General features: G+C 47.3%; 1 protein-coding gene across 2 annotated transcripts in view; it reads right to left on the minus strand.

Annotated features, from left to right (window-relative positions):
* NUP155 (nucleoporin 155) overlaps positions 1 to 21522 on the minus strand; it is an 871946-nt gene that overhangs the window by 342394 nt on the left and 508030 nt on the right. For both annotated transcript variants that reach the window (XM_086960546.1, XM_086960547.1), the window contains one exon: positions 3946 to 4081. In XM_086960546.1, the coding sequence (XP_086816672.1) occupies positions 3946 to 4081 (136 nt within the window). The remainder of the gene's footprint in view (positions 1 to 3945; positions 4082 to 21522) is intronic.

Genomic DNA, 21522 nt, shown 5'->3' on the forward strand with positions numbered 1-21522 from the left:
GTAAGACAGGATAGGTCTATATTTTCCGGGTGTACACTGGTATGAATTCCACTATTGACCCCGCTGGTTGTCCGTCCACTTTTGGAATGTCAGAGAAAATTGTGTGGGATCTTGCTAGAGGACTGTTTAACAGAGGCAACCATTTGTACTTTGATAACTTCTACACTGCTGTGCAATTGTTTAAAGAATTGTTCGAAGTGGACACTTTTGCTTGTGGCACAATCCGCTCTAACCATAAAGGTTACCTAAAATAGCTCGTTTGCACAAAGCCTCAGAGGGGCGGTGCAGTGCCTTGCAGAGTGAGGAACTGCTTTGTGGACAGGAGGGATGAGTACATGCTGACTACCATTCATGATGAGAGTACTTCACCTGTGATTGTCTGGGGTCAGGTTGCTGAAGTGCGGAAACCTGTGTGCATTGTAGACTACAATAAACACGTGGGTGGTGTCGATAGAGTAGATCAGAGGTTGGAAACCTACACTGCTGTTCGTAAGGCTTACATTTGGTATAACAAATTGGCCATCCATCTCTTCTATTTAGCAAATTTTAATGCTTTTGTTGTGTTCAAGGAGTGTTCTCCTGCGTAAAGGATGACTTTTGTTCAGTTTCAGGAGTCTGTGATAGGCAGCCTTGTTGTAGTGGAACAGGCAAGTGTTCCTAGACTTGGACTGGTGGAAGATGGGGCTAGATCGAAAGATCGCCACTTTCCTGATTTAATTCCTCCCACGTCCCAAAAAAACAATCCTTGTAAGAGATGTAGAGTCTGCTTGCGAAGAGGTATGCGAAAGGTGAGTCATATGCACTGTGTCGATTGTCCTTCTAATCCTGGGTTGTGTGTGCCCACATGTTTCAGATTTTGAGGTTTGCTAGGGATTCTGGTGACAGCCAGTCAAGTCACCCCATCCTGGATTCCCCTAGGTGTCTACTTTTCAAAAATGTATAGGTTTGCTAGGTTTCCACAGGTGCCAGCAGATCTACAGCTTGGCACTTTGCAAAAAAAGGGTCAGTTTTCACTGTGGAAATGTGGTGTATACACGTTGTGTTTTGGGCCGCTTCCTGTCGCGGCCACTAGGCTTGCCCACACAAGTGAGGTATCGTTTTTCGCTGAAGACTTTGGGGGACGCGGGTGTGTGGAATTTTGTGGATCCACGCAGATTCCAGAACTTTCCACCACAGAAATGTGAGGAAAATGTGTTTTTTTAAACAAAGTTTTTGGCTTGCAAGGGATTCTGGGTAACAGAAACTGGTGAGAGGCAGTCAAGTGACCCCATCCTGGATTCCCCTGGGTGTCTAGTTTTCAAAAATGCATAGGTTTCCTAGGTTTCCCTAGGTGCCGGCAGATCTATAGTTCAAAATCTACAGCTAGGCACTTTGTAAAAAAAGGGTCAGTTTTCACTGTGAAAATAAAGCTGGCCTACGTTGCGTTTTGGACCATTTGCTGTCGCGGGCACTAGTCCTACCCACTCAAGTGAGGTACCAATTTTATCGGAAGACTTAGGTATTTCTGCCTTCCAAATTAAAGACCATGTGTGAAAAAGAAGTCATTTTGAAAAATGACCTACAATTCTCATGCTAGTATAGGTACTCACAATTTCGTAAATGAGCAAATATCTACTCTTTATTAACTCTATATTTTGTTTCAATTTCAGAAATACATAGGTGTCTTTCATACCGATTTTTCCATGGATATATTTTCCCAAATTAATTGCTATAAAGCCGGTACATGATGAAAAACCATTGGAAGATCCTGCTCAGTTATTGGCTCTGGGTTCGTCTGGTTCTTGGTGAACCTACATCTCCTATATATCCCCACAACCAGAAAGGTCCAGCGGATGTAACGGTATATTGCTTTCAAACATCTGTCACAATTAGAAGTTACAGGTGAAAACGTTGGCACAAATGGCTGTTTTTTTCAACACATTTTCATTTTTCCTATATTTAACTGTTAGTTACTATAACGAAACCGTTAAGGATTTATACAAATGACGCCTTGCTGAATTCAGAATATTTTCCACTTTTCTAAAATGTATAGCTTTCTAGGATCCATTATTGCTTTCATACAAAACTGTAAAAAAAATTTGGTTTTCTGACAAAATTCGGTCAGCCCCTAAAAGCTGCTAACAGTGATTTCAGCCCCATAAACCCTTTGTTGATACCATTTGCAGGGAAAAAACAGACGCTTTCTTTTGCAGCACTTTTTTCCCAAAAAATAGATTATCAGGTTGTAAGACTTACAGTATGTTGCTGTATAGCTATCAACCTATCCCATTTGACTAGGGCGACTCACAGCAAATTTTGACAGAAAGCAGGGTAGCATTTTATTTGAGTTTTCGAATTAGAAATATGTCCTACAAGTCTCAGGAAGCCCAGTCTTTCTAGCTAAAAAAATCACAACTGGTTGAATGTCACCCTAGTGATTACTATTCATCTACTGAAGACATAACCAATCTAGTGATGATTTGCCAAATGAAGATCTACTGTTAAGCCAAATGTTTTTCAGTATGGGTACCAACAAGATGGGTTTATGGTTTGTATTTAGGGAGGTAAAAGACAGCATGAATACAATATGAAAACCTTTAACACAAAATAAAATAACGAACTATTGAAATACAAGAAATGAAACCTGAAATAGCAAGTGATATTCTGGTGTATGTGCAAACACAACACAGTACTACACTGTCTTCGAATGCTCTCACTATATTATGCTTTTTGATCAGTTTGTATACCATAAAAGTTTGTAAAGATCTTCCAACTACCTGGGTAAACCTTATTACCCCAATACCGTGCAATCCACCTCAATACACTCCATTTCTACTGCTATGTTCAATGTCCTATGTTTCCTTTTATCTGCCTCCTCCATCATCTTCAATGATTTTTTACACTGCATATTCACCTTCCGGTTTCCTTTTATTAGAAAAACCGCTTTCAAATCCAATACCAAATTGAACAGGATTCATTTTTTATTCAATTGCAGCACTAACCATCCTATCCTCCCTTTAATTCAGCTGTAAACAAGGGACATAAGGATTGTGACGAGATACAACTGATTTCAATGCCAACCATTAATACCGGGTAACGACTGGAAAGCAAGCAAAGCTTCCCCTTTTTGGGAAAACAGTTTTTTTCTAAAAACAGTTGGAAATAAGTAGTTTGCCTTACCTTAAACTGTGATTACTTCTAGTTATTTTTGGACTTTCCCACAAGTCAGTCTAGACCTACTGTGACAACTAACTGAATCAGTTTTTTCAATATTTTTTATTAAAAAATGTTTTAGATTGCACCCCTTTTTCAATGTATCGACTAAATAAGCTTATAACATTTTTGTGTGGCCCAATTGTCTTTAAGCCAAAACTAAAACCCAATTCATAGACCACCCACAGGTAACATGTCAAACGTTCTGGCCAGATCTCACTGTAATATGCTGAGATACTGCCACACCCATCTATCTGGCAAGTGTCTGCAAAGGGAACATTAACGCAGATTCCAACCATTATACAAAAGCACAAAAACAGACATAGGGCAAAAGAGATAAAGTTGTTGGGAGTGACCACAAATTTGGTGGGGTGTACATGCCGAAATTTCTTTTTAAAAGGCGAGAAGGAGAAAATGAAAAGAAAAAAATAGAAACTCAGTAATGTATTTTCCCGACTGACTAACATGAAAACAGAATCAATGTTAGGATATAGACAGCTAAAAGAACACATTTTTGGCTTTAAAAATCAAAAATCTCCTGTAGACGCCAGTATTTCATTCCTCCTTCACACTAAAATGTGTCATGGAGAAGCTCAATCTGGACTTTCCTGTACGGTGGGCAAAAGCCTCGAAGGTAGGGCCACTTCGTCAGGCAATGCTCGACATATAATCGGGGCAACTCCTCCCTTTATGGACTCGATTAAAATTTGTTACTTCAGTATGGACATCCCAAAATAACGTTAAAAAACATACCGTTCTTGAAAAGCCTGTAGACCCACAACATCATCCTCGGGTTCTCCATTTTTATAGAAATGGAGCGCGAGGCCTTGAGGATCCTTCTTTTCTGCAGCAGTCAAGCACAATTCCACCACACCCTCATAGAAACGCACTGGCCAAAAAATGAATAAATAAATAAATAACATTAGACAATTATTAAACATTCTATGCCAAATTATATTTCAAATTCCATCGTAAAACAAATATCCATGTTATTTGCTGTCCCTCAATAGCATAAAAGGTCACTTTTTTTTAAAGTAACAGTGCTAGCAATACATTTATATATAACACAAAGTGAAAGTCCCCATATGACAAGATGGCATCACTCGTTCTGCAGCAACCACATTAGCTTTAGGCTTTTACTTTCCTGAAGTTGCAGAAGTATAGAGGCGTAGACAATGATTTGCCAAGTTGAAGTTGTTTTCGCTTTATTTTAATCATAAACTATATTTTTATATTATTAAATTGGTCTGGAAGCTTACCAAGTGGTTTCTTGATCTAATGATCTTGTAAATAGCCTTCAATCACAGTTCTGCGCTACTAAGGCATAGATGAAGCAGTCTTAGAGAAACAGTATTTGCCTGACTAGGATCTAGTTTTGCACACTGGTGTTAAAATCTGCCCCACAAAGCAACCCTTCTTTCTAAAGTGAAATAAAGGATCAGTGGTGCAATATCTGCCGTATGTGGCAAATAAGAATTTGCAACTCCTGGTTAAGCATTTAGGGTTACAATGATGCTGCGCTGGTTGGCTAATTAATGGTCTCTGGGCATGACATAATGGCTGACTCTGGGTGCCTCTGCAGGTCAGAATTCTTATGCTTCTGAGATCTGGCACCAAGTGGGATGCCATGAACTGATCCAGAGAGACCACAGTCAGATATACCATTGTCTCAGTAGCCTGATCATTTAACGACTACAGCCGTGATGGAAGCTGGCCTCTTATATGGTCTTAGATCCCTGAAGAAGGAATTGGAGATCAACTATCTGTTTTTGAGAACATAGAGGCAATCTGGGATCAAGGTTAGATGCTCTTGGCAAAGATTCGTTGGTGTAATGTGAGGGCATAAATTGCTCCCAGATGGAAAATGTGATGGTGTGTAGCCTACAAAAAGTAACTGCGGCTCGGAAATGAGAAGAGTTTTTACATCCCTATTGGGAGTGTGCGCCTCGGACAGTTTCTGAATATAAGAAATAATGTTAACTCTGCATCAATACTTCAGTGACATTGAAAATGTTGCGGTAACAATGTTGTTCATTGTTACCTATGGCAATTTAAAAAAAACACACATTATAAAAGGACAATTTTACATACCCTGTAAGCATCTGTTCTTGGTATGAAGTGCTTTTGTTTCACATGCTGTCAATTCTTCTGCCATCTATTATTGGGCACGGATGTGTGCGAGTTATTTTTCTTCAAAGAAGGCTTCTAAAGTCACAAGGTACGGTGACTCCACCTCTTGCTGGTTATGTGCATGGGCATCAACTCCACTCTTAATTGTTTTCGGCATGGCGGGTGAGGATGGAAATGAAACGTAGAGGTACAGAAAGAGATAACCATGCAGAAAATGTTAGGGAAATGCTTGTATCCTCGAAAGGCTTTTGGGGAGGAGGGTGGTTGCATGTGTTTCTACGTCACTACATGCCACGAACGACGCTCACAGGGTAAGTATCATTTTCCATTCGAGGCATGTGTAGCTGTATAGACTCAGGCAGTGCATACACTGAAATGTAGTCATCCCCTAAGCGTTGACTAACGGAAAGAAAACATGTAACAAAGTAAAAGGGAGAAACCAACTTTAGAAGGTACTTAGGGTTAGTATGGAGGACAACCCAGTGAGCCTGAAAGTAAGATTATTCCAATGTTAAAGCCTGGAAATCATTGAAATGTCCGGGGGAGGTGATTGAGACAATAAAGGCCATTTTCAAGGAGAGCAATAGAAGGAAGAAAGAATTGAGGGGCTCAAAAGGAGGACCCATGAGTCTAGTAAGAATAATTTTTAAATTCCATACGGGGGCTGGAGGAACCCATGGAAGAATACCCCTTTTCAGGCTATCTATCAAAGCTTTGATCCTGAAGAGGGATACATGCTCCCGATTTTGAAGTTAGGCAGGCACTGCAGCTAAGTTGTGGCGATTTGAGGTATTGGCCAGCCCACATGTCTGCAAGTGTAAAAGGTAGCAGTCAATGTCATGGACACTAGCGATCAAATGTGTAGTGAGCGTTTTTTAGCGCCAGGACACCTACGGGTAACAGAGCGCTGTACAAATGTCAAAAAAAAAAAAAAAAAGAGAGACAGTAGTGAACAATCATTTCCACTTTGCAGTGTAGCAGGCACTTGCGTGCTTCTTTTAGGATGTTCATGCATTCCAGAGGAAGGTTTAGATACCCAAACTTTAAAATCTCAAGAACCAGATCGCAAGAGTGCGTGTCCTGGGATTGGAGTGTCTGATTACTTCATGGTGTGAGAAAGTCTGGCCTGTTAGGGAGCCTCTCGTGCTGAACCACAGAGTTCGAGGAGTGTCGTGAACCAAGGTTATCTGGCCAAGGTGGGAGCTACCGAGATGAGGATAAGGGATGCTTGCTGAAGTCTCTCAGCCACGAACCAGAGACGTAAGAGGCGGAAAAGCAGAACCAAATATCCCTGACCGGTTCATACATACTGCGTTACCCATGGTCTGGGGCTAAGGGTACCTAGAGGCAAAGCTTGGGTATTTTGCGTTTTCTGACCTGGCAAAGAGGTCTACGCCGGCAAATCCCTCTGACAGAAGTACATGGGGGAGAACTTGTGGGTGGAGTTCCCACTCGTGGACTTGTTGAAACATCCTGTTGACGAGATCCGCAAAGTCGTTGTCCAACCCTGAAGATACTCCACCAGTAGATGGACTCTGTGATGGAGTGCCCCCTGTGAAATACCCTGAGCAAACGCCGACAGTTAGTACATGTAGGAACGTGCCCCTTTTTGACCTGGTCACTCCCACCTGGTAATGGATGCAATTTTGACAGAAGTGCACTAGGTTCCTGCAAACCAGGTTCCTAGTGCTAGATCTCTTTTCCAAAAGCAGTACAATTGTTTCCTCCAATTGGCAGCACCTTTAGCACCCCTTTAATCCCCAGTAGATGGTACCCCTAGGGCATGGGTACAAAATAAAGAGGGTCCTTAAGGACTGCAGCATGTATTGTGGCATCCTAAGGAACCCCTCACCACACATATGCAAACTGCCATTACAGGCTGGGTGACATGGTGCAGACAAAAGTGAAAATAAAACATGGCGGGTGGACCTGATATTTTTTTCAGGATTATCCTCAAACTTTTTGCCTTTAGCCTCCTATTTTCCTCACCTATTTTTGTCGACCCTAGGACTCTGGGCACTTTATCACTGCTAACCTGTACTAAAGTGCATATGCTCTATGTGTAAATTATAATTCTGATTGGTTATTCCGGATTGGGATATTTGATTTACTGTTAAGTCTCTAGTAAAGTGCACAATGGGTACGCAAGGCCTGTAAATCAAATGCTACTAGGGGGCCTGCAGCACTGGTTGTGCCACCCAAATGAGTATCACTGTAAACTTGTCTCAGGCCTCCCATTGAAGTGTCTGTAAGCCAAAATTTCCCTTTTTCTACATGTAAGGCACCCCTAAGGTAGACCCAAGGTATCCCCATGGGCAGGGTGCAGTGTATGTGAAATATAGGACATATACTGGTGTGTTTTACATGTCCTTATAGTGAAATACTGCATATTTCGTTTTTCACTATTGCAATTGATGTGCCCAACTCTAGGAACATTTCGCCATCTTGTTGATGTTAGAATTTAGGAAATTAGGGCAGGGTTATGCCACTTCCCACAGAAAGTGGTCATACAGGGGGCATAGTGACCTCAAGGGTAGGTATCCCACTGGCTACTGCTCCCCACTCGCCTAACAAACCTAAAGCACCTTCGGTAATGCTTTTTCTGGCGGATACAATATCTGCCTGTGGATTCCTCACCTTTCGAACTACCCCTTGCGCAGCATTCCACTTAAACTTTTTCCATTGCTCTCCCATGTCGACGAGGACGTCACAATGGAACGGCTCTGCTTGTGACCGTTTGAGATGTCACCGAAGGCATAAGAAGACCTCGTCGACGTGCGGACGTCAGTTCCGCCCATTTTTTCCATGCCTTTGAGGCGAACGGGTGAACCAACAACTTTTCCACAAGTATACACAGTATACAATTTAAAGAAAGAAACTGGAAATTCTAAAACATAGACATTTCCTAGTGATAAGCCTCAAATGATTTCAAATGACAATAAAATACATTAATTTCTTACCAATTATTTTTCGGTATAAACAGGCAGGCAATGGGGAGGCGTGTGGGTCAGTGAGGAATCCACAAGCAGATACTGTATCTACCAGAAACAGTGTTACCGAAGGTAAGTATCTTGTCCTTCTGAAGGAAACATCTGCCTGTAGATTCCTCACCTTTTGAATTGAATCCCCAAGACGTCCCGCTCTCAGAGGAGGGTATATGCTTACCTATATCAACAAATCGTTCCACACAGAACATGCAAAATGGTCGACTCTCCTCACCTCCGAGTCTAAGCAATAATGCTTCCCTAAAGTGTGGAGGGAGGCCCAAGTTGCCGCCTTGGAGATGTCTACAACAGGGACACCTCTAGCTAAAGCCGAAGCAGAAGACCGCTCTGGTGGTATGAGCTCGAATACCTTCACGAGGCTTCTTCTTGGCCAAGGCATAGCACATCTTGATGCAGAGAATGATCCACCTGGACAGTTTTCTCTTGAGGACAGCCTTACCCTTCATCTTGCCCACATATCCGATGAAGAGTTGGTCGACCAACCTGAGGTCCTTGGTCCTGTCGAGGTAGAATCTAACCGCCCTCTTAGGATCTAGGTGAGTTCGTCTTGCCTCCTCCTTAGAAGGATGAGGGGAGGGTAGAAAAGGGTAAAGTGATAGATTGTGTTAGGTGGAAGGGTGTGACCACCTTAGGCAGGAAAGCAGATCTGGTCCTAAGAACCAACTTATCCACATGAATTGAGGCAAAAGAGGGCTTAGAGATAAAGGCTTGCAGCTCACTAACAGTCCTGGCAGAAGTAAGTGCAATCAGGAAAAAACTGCCCTGAATGCTTGAAATCTTAATGCACAGCTATGCAGGGGTTCAAAGGGAGACCCCATCAAGAAAGTAAGGACTAACTTCAAATCCCACTGAGGCATAATAAATGGAGTGGGAAGAAACCTATCAGTGAGACCCTTAATGAATCTCATTACTATAGGAGATTTAAACAAAGAGGGGTGGTCTGGTAGGCAAAGAAAGTTTGACAAGGCAGACAAGTAGACTTTGAGTGTTGCTACTGAACAACCCCGTTTAGCCAGGGAAAGCGAGAAACTCAGAATATCAGACAAATGGGTCTGCAAAGGATCTATCAATCTCTCTCCACACCATTTAACAAACTTGGCCCACCTACCAGAATAAACTTATTTGGTGGAGTGTCTTCTGGCCAATAAAAGAACATTCACCACATCCAGCGGTAGAGAGAAAGAGCTCAGGTTGCCCGTTCAATCTCCAGACATGAAGGTGCAGGCTCTGGAGGTGTAGTGCCTGCCCCTGTGACTGCGAGATAAGATCTGTCCTGAGTGGGGGACGGAGCAGAGGGTGCAATGAGAGATAAAGGAGGTCTTTGTACCACACCCTTCTTGGCCAGTCCGGAGCAATCAATATGACTTGGGCCCCGGGAAGAAACGTGTAAAGAAGCTGTGAGCCCCAGTTAAGCTGAAACGCGGCCCCAAATGCTCTCTGCATCGAATACTGGAGACAGCAGAACGACGGGCAGTGCACGTTCTCTTGCGTGGCAAACAGGTCCAACCGAGGAAACTCCCACATCCTGAAAATGTGATGAACCACCTTCGGATGAAGACACCACCGGTGATCGGCCGAGAACTGCCGACTGAGAATTTCCGCACACACATTCAGCTCTCCGGTCAGATGCTTCACAATCGCGCAAATCTGATGGCTTGAGCCCAGGACCAGAGTCGCAGAGCTTCGCTGCAAAGAAGATACAACCCTAAACCTCCCGGTTTGTTTATGTACCCCATTGCGGCAGTGTTGTCCGTCAGGACCTGCACTGACTGACAGCGAAGGGAGAGAAGAAAGGCTTTAAAAGAGCCAAACGTATCGCCCGCAATTCTGGAAGATTTATGTGAAACAATCTTTCCTCTGGAGGCCAAAGGCCCTTGACGTCCAGATCCCCCAGATGAGCTCCCCACCCTAGAGTGGAGGCATCCATTATAACTGTGGTCACCGGAGAAGGAGGCTGAAATGGCTTCCTTTAAGTGAGGTTGTCCGAAACACTCCACCTTCATAGATCTGCTGCAGTATCTTTTTACCACCTCCCTGAGAACTCTGTTGTATTGAAACCACTGCCTGCAGAGGCACCACAGGAGTGCCCTTATGTACCAGCATGCATGGTTGACCAACAGTATAAAGGAAGCGAACAGACCGAGCAGGCGTAAGACCTACCGGACTGGAACAGCTGCTCCATCTTTAAAAATTGGAATCGGAGACTAGATGTATAGGATTCTCTGTGGAGGTGGAAAGGAAAGACTCATAATGGTGTCCAGTACTGCCCCTACGAACAGGTTGCGCTGAGAGGGCACTAGGTGAGATTTTGGTACATTCATCAAAAAACCGAAGTCGAACAACAGTTGCGTAAATACCTGCAGGTGATGAAGCTGCATCTCTGGCGACTGTGCCTCGAGCAGCTAGTCATCCAGATGGGGAAAACAGGAATCCCCGATCTTCTGAAATGTGCCGCAACTACTGCCATCAATTTCGTGAAGACCCGTAGAGCGGATGAAAGACCGAACGGAAGGACCGCAAACTGGTAGTGTAGAGATTCCACCGTAAAACGGAGATACTTCTCTCAGGTTGTAAGACAGTAGTCCAGTGGGGCCAACAGGCACATGAGTAGTGTTAGCCACTCTGGCAAACATACCGGACATCGCATTCAAGAAATGCAAAGGATCCACACCTAGAGCCAGAAAGGGTGGGTACGGATCCTGTATCGCCTGTTCAGGGACAACTCGAGGTTGCTGTAAGATTGGCTCCGGTTGCGGCGCCAGTGAGACCGGAGGCGGAGTGGCCGGAGGTGAAGGTGTTGCTTCTTTTGGTGTCAGAGAACCTCTCGAATCCGGAGAGTGCGCCAGAGTCACCTGTTGCTTCTTGTGCGTCTTCGATGTGTGCGGATTAGGTGACTTAGACTTCGATCTCGTCCTTTTTTGGCCCATCCTTTGCTTCTTCGCCATGGCCATGAACAACTTGACCTCCCTCTGTTTGAAGTCATTCGGATTCATGCGTCGGCACGATGAACACCGTTCGAGGTTGTTGTCCGATGAAAGGCACCAAAGACCATCTTCCTAGGGTCAGTGATATACATATGACTCCCATATTCCTGACGGGACTTGAAACCAGACTTCTTCTGAGCAGCCATTGCACTGCTACAATTTCAGGAGGAACCTGTAACAATGAAACTCCCAGAAATGGAGAGCCCTGGAAAAACCGTTACATCTCGACAGCGTTAATAAAAAGGCAAAGTATGTTAGCACCCAGACGAGGCCTTCTTATGGCTACGATGGCGTTGCACATGATAGCCAGCGGAGCCGTTCTATTGTGACGTCCTCGTTCGTCAATGAGCTATGGACAAATGTTTCTGTGGAATGCTGCACAAAGGGGTGATTCAAAAGATGAGGAAGATGTATCCATCAGAATTTAAAATTTGGGGTGCTCCCCGAATCCAGAACTTTAGATTCAACTGACTACAAAGAAGAAGAGGACATTGACAAGTCAACCCTGGCAAAAATCAGGCTGCTGTGGTCTTTTGCGCCAAACCCTGCCAGCAGCACAGAAAGTAGACAACTGCAAAGACCAGACTCGTCCGGCAGCTGTGCATCCTCCAGAAGCCCAGCACTTCACCAAGCAGCCAGCATCTCCCTTTGAGTAGAGCTACTCCACTGCAGGAACTGTCTGGGCAATACTGTTTATAGAAGCTGTTATCGACCAGGTCCACTGAGCAGTAGCTGTGCCCAACATAAAGTCTACACACTCAAGTAGGTCAAATAAGTCTTCCTGTCAAGCCTGAAGACACCAGGACCTCAATGAGCCTCTCCGCTTTATTAGAACCCCTGCCCCAACCAAAGATTGAATAAAGACCAGTCTGGACTCCAACATCACCGATGACCAACTGACGCGAGGGACATCAGCACCGCAGAGGCCAGGACCGAAAGTGACACAGCTGTCCTGTTTTTTCATTCCCCTTGCAGGTCCCAACAGACAACAGAGAGCGTCTTCACGCACGAGAGCCAGCTGGCTACAAACACTGTGCAACTGAGTCATCCATGGGGAGCTTTTGGACTTTTCCCAAAGTGTCCCTTTGCCACCAATTTAAAGTGCCTCCCCACTAATTACCGTGTAGCGTGCAAGGCTACCAACCCATCTAGAAACACTGCATATGGACTCACCAGGCCAGATATGACCAATCTTCTGGTGGAACTTTGGTCCTTGTCCCTCTAACACATCACACCGAAAGAGCTCTCACGGAAAAGTATTGCAAGTATGTGTATGCAGTGAATGCTCTTTCTCCCACTGGAAATAATTATGCATAAACACGCACTGTTGGTTAACACTGCTAAATTCGTAAAAAGTCTATTCCGAAAAAATACTATTTACGAAGGTCTGGAGAGGATGGGTCTGCAGAAAGGGGTGTTAGAAGTGCGCTCCAAACACTGATGTCTAATACTTCATCGGTCTGAAGTCATCTGTTGCATGTGTTCAAGAACCTGTGGAGTCGACCCCCAACAGGTGTGTGTGATCAGGGGAAGGAGAACCAATTCAATACGTGGTAGGAGCAGTGCCCTGGGGGATGCATCTTTGGCTCTACCATTGAATCTGCTGCCCCCGGTATGCGCCTAAGAAATAAACCCTTGTGGAGGGTTGATGAGACTGTTGATGCTGGAAGGAGATTTAAGCCTCTGGCAACGTGGCCTTGGAGCCGCCCATGTAGGCAGACCGCCGGAAGGACCCATCAGTGTAAAGTATTTGGAGAGCATCCATTGCCTCGGTGGTCTCAGTGTCCTTGATCTTCTCCAGCATTTAATCATCCTGTGGCACTAAGAGGTGCCCTTGATCACAGGGAAAATTGAGGAAATGCTGGTAAATGCTGGCTTGAAACCAGAAACACAGAGCCAGGTGTATCTGCCAATGAGCACGCTAGAAATGATGCTGCAAGTAGCAGTCTCACCAGGCTCAAGGGCACATCTGATGGTGGTGTTGAAGATGGGTTTACCATCTTAGACTAACACTTGGCCCCTTTTGGGGTACTCATCTGGGAGATATTTGAGGAGCTCCTCCATTTAATCCCAGTGAGCAATGTCATATTGAGAAAGCAAACCTATAGAATTACCAAAGCGTCACTAGTTGGCGGATTGGGCAGCAACACGTTTGCCAGGTGCCTCAAGTTGTTTACTTTCTTTATACGGTAGGTTTAGCCACCTGTGCCCTGCGCATTGGCCCTTTTACAGGTAGTGTGGACCACCACTGACTCAGGTTGGGAGGGAGTTGACCCTTGTTGTAGACCGGGTCAGAGAGGGAGGCCTCATATTTACTATCCACAATTGAGGGGACTACTCTGGCTTTAAATGGGTCTTTGAAAATATTCAAAGTCAGTGTAAGCAACCCCTTTAGCACTGGCAGGTATTGCATAGAACACTGGGAGGAAAAAATTGTTTCCCGTAGGATATCCTCTTTAGTAACATCTCCACTTCATGGAATGAGGCCATCACGCTGAGGACCTTGTGGTATGAGGTAGTGTCACATGGCAGGGAGGAACGGGTGGGATACTGTTATATTCCATATAGGTACCATGATATAGGTCGAGGTAACTTTGTAACCCTTCACCTATATTCTTCCCTACAGTTTACAGGGACTGACCTTTTACCTGGATGTAACACTGAACTCAGAACATGGGTTTTCCCTAGTTAGAAATCTCATACATTATGCATGAGGATTCTTGGAAGCGTAGCAGGACTACCATCTCCTGTATAATATCTATGTATAAACTTCATTCCCAACTTCATCCTAAGTCCGACACAGTAATACAGCGAGGTAGGACCCCTGGGTAGACCCATGGGTATATATACATCACATCTTGCTAAGATAGATAGAGGCGACCAGGATTTCCCGGCCTGCACACTGACCAGAGACTCAGAGGTTCTTGCATGCAGGCACTCCAGCTCGCAGTGGTCTAAACACATCCATCGCAGGGTGTCCAACTCAAGACCAGGACGGGGTCCCACAGTCTCTCACTTCATGTAATGGGCTTGACTTTATCCTAGAGGGATTCTTGGCTTGACACCTACACACATGGTACACTTAGGTACATCTAGTTAGGGAGGCATAGTAGGAGTATGCATCTTTTAATCACGTATTTTATATACTTGTATGTATTCATGATTATTGCAAAATGGTAGAGCTTTAGCATCCATTTACTTTTATAGTACTGCTAATCATTTATATCTTTTACTATCTAACGGTTGTTGCAACTCATCTATTTTACACCAGAATAACAACTGTTCAATAAATACTTATTAAAAACAACCAGTCTGTTTATTCTGTGCATCTCTCTAAGACAGAGTAAGTTAGCATGACTGACTGAGCGAAAAGTAGCATATTGTTTCTACTGTCCTGAGGGATCAGGGTTGTCATGTTCGAAAGTTGCCAAGGTAATATTATTTATTATCAAATAGCGAGGGCACGTGACATCGCTGAACTCCGTGGCGAGCAGGGACAAGAAAGGCTACCAAAGTTCCGAGTATTTAGCACCCTCCCCCATCAATGTCAAGGACAGCTTCTCCATACCTAACACAAGCCACAAGCGATGTAGCCAACCTTGGAACGTGGTGCGCCAGTGAGATAGGACATTCTGATGGCAGAGCCCAGAGCAATAGCTATTAATCGACCCCTACGGGAGCGCAATGGATATGTGATAGGATAAGGCAACCCTAGCAGGACATATGAAGGGAACTGCGGGATTTCTGTGTCATAATGTGTGTCAACCTCGTCAATGACTTGTTTCCAGTACCCCTGAAGCTGAACACAATCCCAAAGTAGGTGGACTAGTGTACCCGTCTCCCCATACCCACGCCAACAGGGTCCGAAATCTGGGTTGTCCATCGGGGGAGTGAGGGGCGACGGAAACGAGGTGAACTCGTGTTTGATATTATCCCACACCTCCATCGGGACCCTGGTAATATGCGAGGTGTAGAGGTTGGGGGGTCTATGCTGCCGGCGTAAGAAGGGGACCTCCTGAAGCGGGCGACCTGCGACCGCTTGGTCTTGGAAAAGACAATGCTTCTCGGACTCCCATCTGCTCCATTCCACAAGAAAACACAGCTGGGCTGCTTGGAAATAAAGAAGCAAGTCTGAGAGGCCGAGACTTCCTTCCTCGGTAGGAAGTGTCGCCAGTCGGAGCTTCATTTGCGGCCTTTTACCATTCTAAATAAACTGAGCCAGCTCCGATTGAGTCTGGCGGATCCATCCAACTGGTGGACTCAGCGGGATTGTGCAGAATAAATAAAGAATCTGCGGAAGAATTGCCATCTTTATTGCTGCCACCTTTCCCAACCACGACAGCGAAAAGTGTCTCCATCTGTTCTGGCGTACCCGCGCATAGATGATACGAACTGTGTCGTGCAGTGTAGGCGCCAGCTAAATCCCCAAATATGGGATGGCATCAGACGCCCATCGAAAGGGAAAGTTCTCCTCCAGATGCGCCCGCGTGTGCCCTCTCAGAGAGAGGTCTAGGGCTACAGATTTACTCATGTTGACTTTAAAGCCCGCCGCCTGTGCAAACACGTCAAGAGTGTCGAGACAAGCCGCCAACGATTCTCTAGGGTGAGAAAAAGAGAGGAGAACATCATCCGCATATAGACTTATGGTATGGACATAGTCGCCAAATGTGATCCCTTGCACTCGTGGGTGAAGTCTCATCACCTGCGCCAACGGCTCCATGTATAGAGCAAAGAGCAGGGGCGACAGGGGACACCCCTGTCTCGTCCCCGCTCGATAGGAAAGCGAGGTGAAGTACAGCCATTGACTCGGACTGTCGCTGTTGGGAACTTATAACAGTTCATAACCAGTGTGCGGAACCTTTCCCCCATCCCTGCCTTTATCAGAACCTGTTCTAGGTATGGCCAATGGACCCGATAGAAGGCTTTTTCAGCATCAATCTCTAGCATCATAAATTCGCCAGGCATACGCATGGCTTTCTCCATCAGATGCAGAGCTCTATTGGTGTTGTCAGCGGTTTGGCGTTCTGGGATAAACCCAGCTTGATCTGGGTCAATCAGGCCGTTCATGAGGGGCGCAAGCCGGGCCGCGAGAATGCCTGTAAAAAATCTTAAGATCGACATTAAGCAGAGATATGGGGCGGTATGCCTCACACTGCGAGTGGTCCTTCCCCGGCTTGGGAATAATGGACATAGTAGCATCTAGTAGGTCTCGTGGGATCGCACCCGGCTCCCGAAAAGGAATTGAAAAGGGCCGTCAGCAGGGGGGCCACTTGTGGACAGAACGTCTAGTAAAAAATGGACGGAAAGCCATTCGGCCCAGGCGCGTTCGCAAGCTTAAGACGCGAGATAGCCGCAATAACCTCTTCTCGTCTAATGTCCCGATCTAATAGGTCTGCTTGCTCTTATCTGAGCCGGGAGAGGGACAGACGCTAGAAAGTACTCTCCTGCAGCGGACTCAAGGGAGGACCCGGTATAGAGAGAAGTATAAAAATCGCTAAAAGCAGAAGCGTTATCGGTATCCTCAGTGACCCGCCCGCCACTCAAGTAGACAATCGCCTGCACCGCCTGTCGCCACCTAACTTCGCGCAATTTGTGGCCCAATAGACGCCTGCACCGATCCCTACCAGTATAATACATATGCTTCAATCGCAAGGCCGCGTACTCCGCTCGATCCTGGTCCAGCGCAGCCAACTGTTGCCGCATAATCCGAAGCTGCTTCCAAACCCTGGGTGCTCCCGCTCGCTGATGCATTTGTTCCAATTCCTTCGTCTTCTGGGTAAGCTCTTCCCTTTTACGCGCGCGCTCTATGTTTTCCGCCGCCGATATCGCAATGAAATCGCCCCGTAACACCGCCTTGAGCGCTGCCCACTGCATCGTCAGTGTGGTATCTGCATTACTATTATGTGTAAGATAGTCCGCGATAGACCCCGTAGTTCTCCCAACCACCTCCTTACGATGTGTTTCCCGCAATCTCCAGCTCCGCTTCACCCGCTTGACCGGCGGGAGAGAAAACACCAGGTTCATTGGCGCATGGTCCGAGAGTGAAGCAGCACCTATGACTACCTCCGTCGTGTGTGCCTGAAGGGATGTGGAGGCCAAAAAGTAATCCAAACGGGCATAGGTCTTATGGGCATTAGAGTAATATATGTATTCCCTGTCCCCCACATGGAAGCTAAGCCAATGGTCCACCATACCCACCTCCCGCAACCGAGCAAGCCCTTTAGTTGAGAGAGCACCTGTCTGAGAGGTACGCTGACATGACCTGTCTAAAATGTTATCTAACACCAGGTTAAGGTCCCCACCCAGCAAAACATGGCGGTCAGTGGTGTTAGCGGCCTCACTAAGCGGAAGGTGGAAAAACTTCTCTCGACCCTCATTGGGAGCATAAACAGAGCCTATAGTAAATACTGACGGACCCAAGGAAAATCTATAGATCAGAAACCTCCCTTTTATCTCCGCCCCTTCTGTAAAACCTGGCCCCTGAACAGCTGCGCCACCAGTATCGAGACTCCTGCAGTTTTAGTGGAGGCTGTGGAAAAAAATTGGAGTGGGAAACAACGTGACCTTAGTCTGTGGCAATCCCTCTGTAGTAGATGCGTCTCCTGTAGGAGGCAGATATCGGCCTTCGAATGCCCTAGTAAGGAGAGGACCGCTTTCCGCTTCACTGGATTGTTAAGTCCCCTAACGTTTAACGTCAGGATTCTAAGTTTAGTGTTGGGCATGGCTCACAAAAGACTCAGACGTGCCATAATGTAAAGCTGGCTGCCTTGGAAAGGATGCGACAAACCACGCGTCTTGAAAGCTATTATGGGCCGTGCACAGGGACCGTCCCATGGGTTTCCATGACCTGGAACAAACCCACTCCCCTCCCAATTAACCTACCCCAACTAAAACCCCAAACATGCCCAAATTGTCCATCATCTTCAGATGATCGGAAAAATGTCTCATTGGGGTAATCCATACAACACCTAACAGCTCCCCCTCCTGCCGAAGACCCTTTAATAGGCAAGCAGAAAATAAAAACAGCAATTATCGACAGCCACCACGAATCAGCCAGTCTGGGGAGGACAGGAGTTCAATGCAGCCTCCTCAATCGCCGCTCTCTGGCCTTCCGCGATCACAGCCGGGGCAGGTCTCCTCACTCTCAGGCGTCTCCTCTGCATACGCCACCGAGGTCTGGCGTCGTCCACATCGGCCCCCGGACCCGCCGACTCCTGTTCCTCCGTCGGTGGTTCAATGCCCAACAGTCGGCAGGCCTCCGAGACGGAGCGTAACTGATATAGTTTGTTCTCCATCTTGAAAACCAGGTGAAATGGAAGGCCCCAGCTATAGGCGATTTTCAATTGCTGCAAATGGGCTGTGACAGGCTTAAAGAGTCTGCGTTCCTGTAAAGTGAGCGTGGAAAGGTCTTGATAAAAAGCCGGTGAATGCCCCTGGAATGTCAATGGCTGCATCTGCCTGGCCTTTTGTAAGATCTCCTCCTTCGTGCGGAAGTCCTGAACACAGACCAAAATGTCAGAAGGGGGCGCCGCCGCCGTTCTCGGGGCCCCAGCACGGTGAGCCCTGTCCAATCGTAACTCCGCATCCAACGGGCGCCCTAGGATATGATTGAAGAGTTCCCTGGCATAACAGAACAAGTCTCTAGTGTCCTCCCAGAGTGGTACATTGCGTATCCTTATGTTATGCCGTCGGGACCGGTTCTCCAGATCTTCCAAGTGGGCCTGTAGATCAACCTGCTGATCGTGTAGCCTTACAATTTCCTGCTGTAGAGCCGCTAGCTCCGTGTCAGTATTATCTTCTTTCGTTTCAAGCTCTGCGACCCGTTCTTCTATCCCATCCACGTCCCGGAGTACCTCTGTGAGTTCACTAGTGAATTCCTTCTTCAATGTGTGGATATCATCTCATAGGGACGTGAATAGAGATTCTAAGAAGGCCTTAGTGATGGGTTCCGTGCTGGGCTCAGGTTCCGTCAACATCTTGTTTTGCAGCTGATGTCATAGCGTCCCGCTGCTGATTCTCCTGCACCTTGGCAAAGAGGTCATTCACTGTTTTGTCTCTTCGCCCCCTGGAGGTGGACATCACCCGCCTCCGGTGTCACCACACTTATCCGACCAGGCCAGCGTCCAGCGATCACCCAGAGGACCGTGCCACCGTTGACAACTTCTACCAGTCCTTTAGTGTCCGGCCTCCTGCAAGACCGTCGCAACAGTGGGGCCCAGCCGGGTTCCTCACCTCACTCTTGCAAGGCCATGGCCTCCAATACTCTATCAGGGTGCTTCAGACTCCGCTCACCAACTCACTACTCTAGGTACCGCCTCAGTGGCACAGGGTCCCACCAGTATCCGCCACAGCTCTTGGCCTCCAGGTCGCAATTCCACCCGCAGCTAATGCACCGTGGCCCCTCGAGAATGTGCCGCTCAGATGGGGCCCGCCGCCAACTTCTGCACCCATACACCATCCGCCATCTGGCCGTCCGCCTCGGTGCCAGTGGAACGCCAAGCCGCATGCAGTCCAGAATCCGATGCTTGCTTCAGCCGGACCCACACCAAGATGCTCCCGCGCCGCCGTCCACAAACCATCTGGCAGCCTGGGCCAGCCGTTTGCCTGCCGCCACCCCGCTCTCACTCAGCTCTGGGCGGGCACCACAGTCTCCACTCCGCGCCCCTTCAGCACTCCAGGCCAATCCACACCACAACTCTGGGATCGGGTACCTGGGCTCCGCCGACTCCTCATGCTGCCTCTCGCGAATGGACTCAGCCAGGGTCTCTGCTCCGGCGCCAATCCACGATGTGTTCCAGCTCCCGGTGGCACCTCCGCAGCAACCGCCGCCGCGGTGGTCTTCGCCACCTGCTCTACCACCAGGCAGGTCTCTCAACTAGCCAGAGAGCGGTACGCCGCTGTTCAGAGCCCCAGGCCCCCTTTCGCACGTCACAGGCCCGGATCCGTCCACTAGCAACGGCGCACAGATCCTCCGCTGCAACCAGGCATTCCGACCACGGGCACCAGAGGCAGAATGGCGGCTCGTCCCTGCCTCGCCAAAGCTCGCCAGTCCCCCACCAGAAAAGACCCAATCAACCTGGACCGGGCGATCTCCTGTGCCGCCGGACCTCCGGCACCAGCTCTCGAACCCTGCAGCTCAGCGGTGGCCCAAAGGCGCCTTGTATGTCCCCTCCCGCTGCTGCGCAGGCCGCACCATGAGGCCCACGCAAGATGGCAGCCAGGCCAGGAGCTCCGCTGGCCCCAATTGCCCAGGGACGAACCCCAGCCCCCTCTCGCCACAATCACCACGGAGTGACTCTCCGTGGCCGCAGCCAGTTCTCAGGATCGTCAGCCCAGCATGAGGGGGCTACCAGGTTTGAAGGAGATGCAATCATCATGTGATTTCCTCCGTAGCAAATATAAAAAGCTGGGACAATATTTCCTTATTTCATTTGTAAAAGGGGCAGGGGTTATGGCCCCTGGCCTCGGACGGGCGCAGACGGGCTTGCCTTTGGCGCGACCGCTGCAAGCGTCCTCTGCTTGAAGTATGAGGCATTGATTTTAAAGCCTCAGCATCAGCTGTCTGCTGAAGTCCGCAATCCGCTTCCTCGCCTCCTCCCAGAAGTATAGATACCGCTGCTCCCTCCACAACATGTGGGCAAACACGTGGTGGACCAGGAAGCGAGCAGCAGAAATTAAAACAGGTAAGGTCAGTGTGGAAGAGTTAAAATGCCAGAACAATGCAAGAATACTTTTAAAACATAGGCAATTTTAAAATAAAGACAACTCAAGGCAACTAACGCAAATGAATCCTTCTGTCGCGCGTCAGAAGAGGAGATTTATAGCGGCACTGTCAGCTAGCTGATACAGAAAGGCCAACATAGTCGATTGGGGTTTTCAGAATCAGTCTGACACCAATCCTACAGTGTATGCTGTACAAACGCGCAGATCCTGTATAGTTTTTATAGGAACTACATGACAATACAGGTCAGGGTCCATGTCACCTGGAGGATCCACGCTGTAAAGATCCCAAGTATCATTCTGTGGATGTGTCTCATAAGGTTTTCCTGGGTCCCCTGCACTATGTCCCCCAAGCCTGGAAAGTGGGGACTCCTGTGGAGTGATGGAAAGGGTGTCAGTAGGCAGAAAGGGGGGTGATAGAGTGCTAGAAGGAAGAGGAGGAAGACAAGAGGATAAAAGTGGACAAGGCAATGGAGGAGGGCTAATGGCTT

This window comes from Lissotriton vulgaris, chromosome 3_1, assembly GCF_964263255.1.
Source record: "Lissotriton vulgaris chromosome 3_1, aLisVul1.2, whole genome shotgun sequence".
Lineage (NCBI taxonomy): Eukaryota > Metazoa > Chordata > Amphibia > Caudata > Salamandridae > Lissotriton > Lissotriton vulgaris.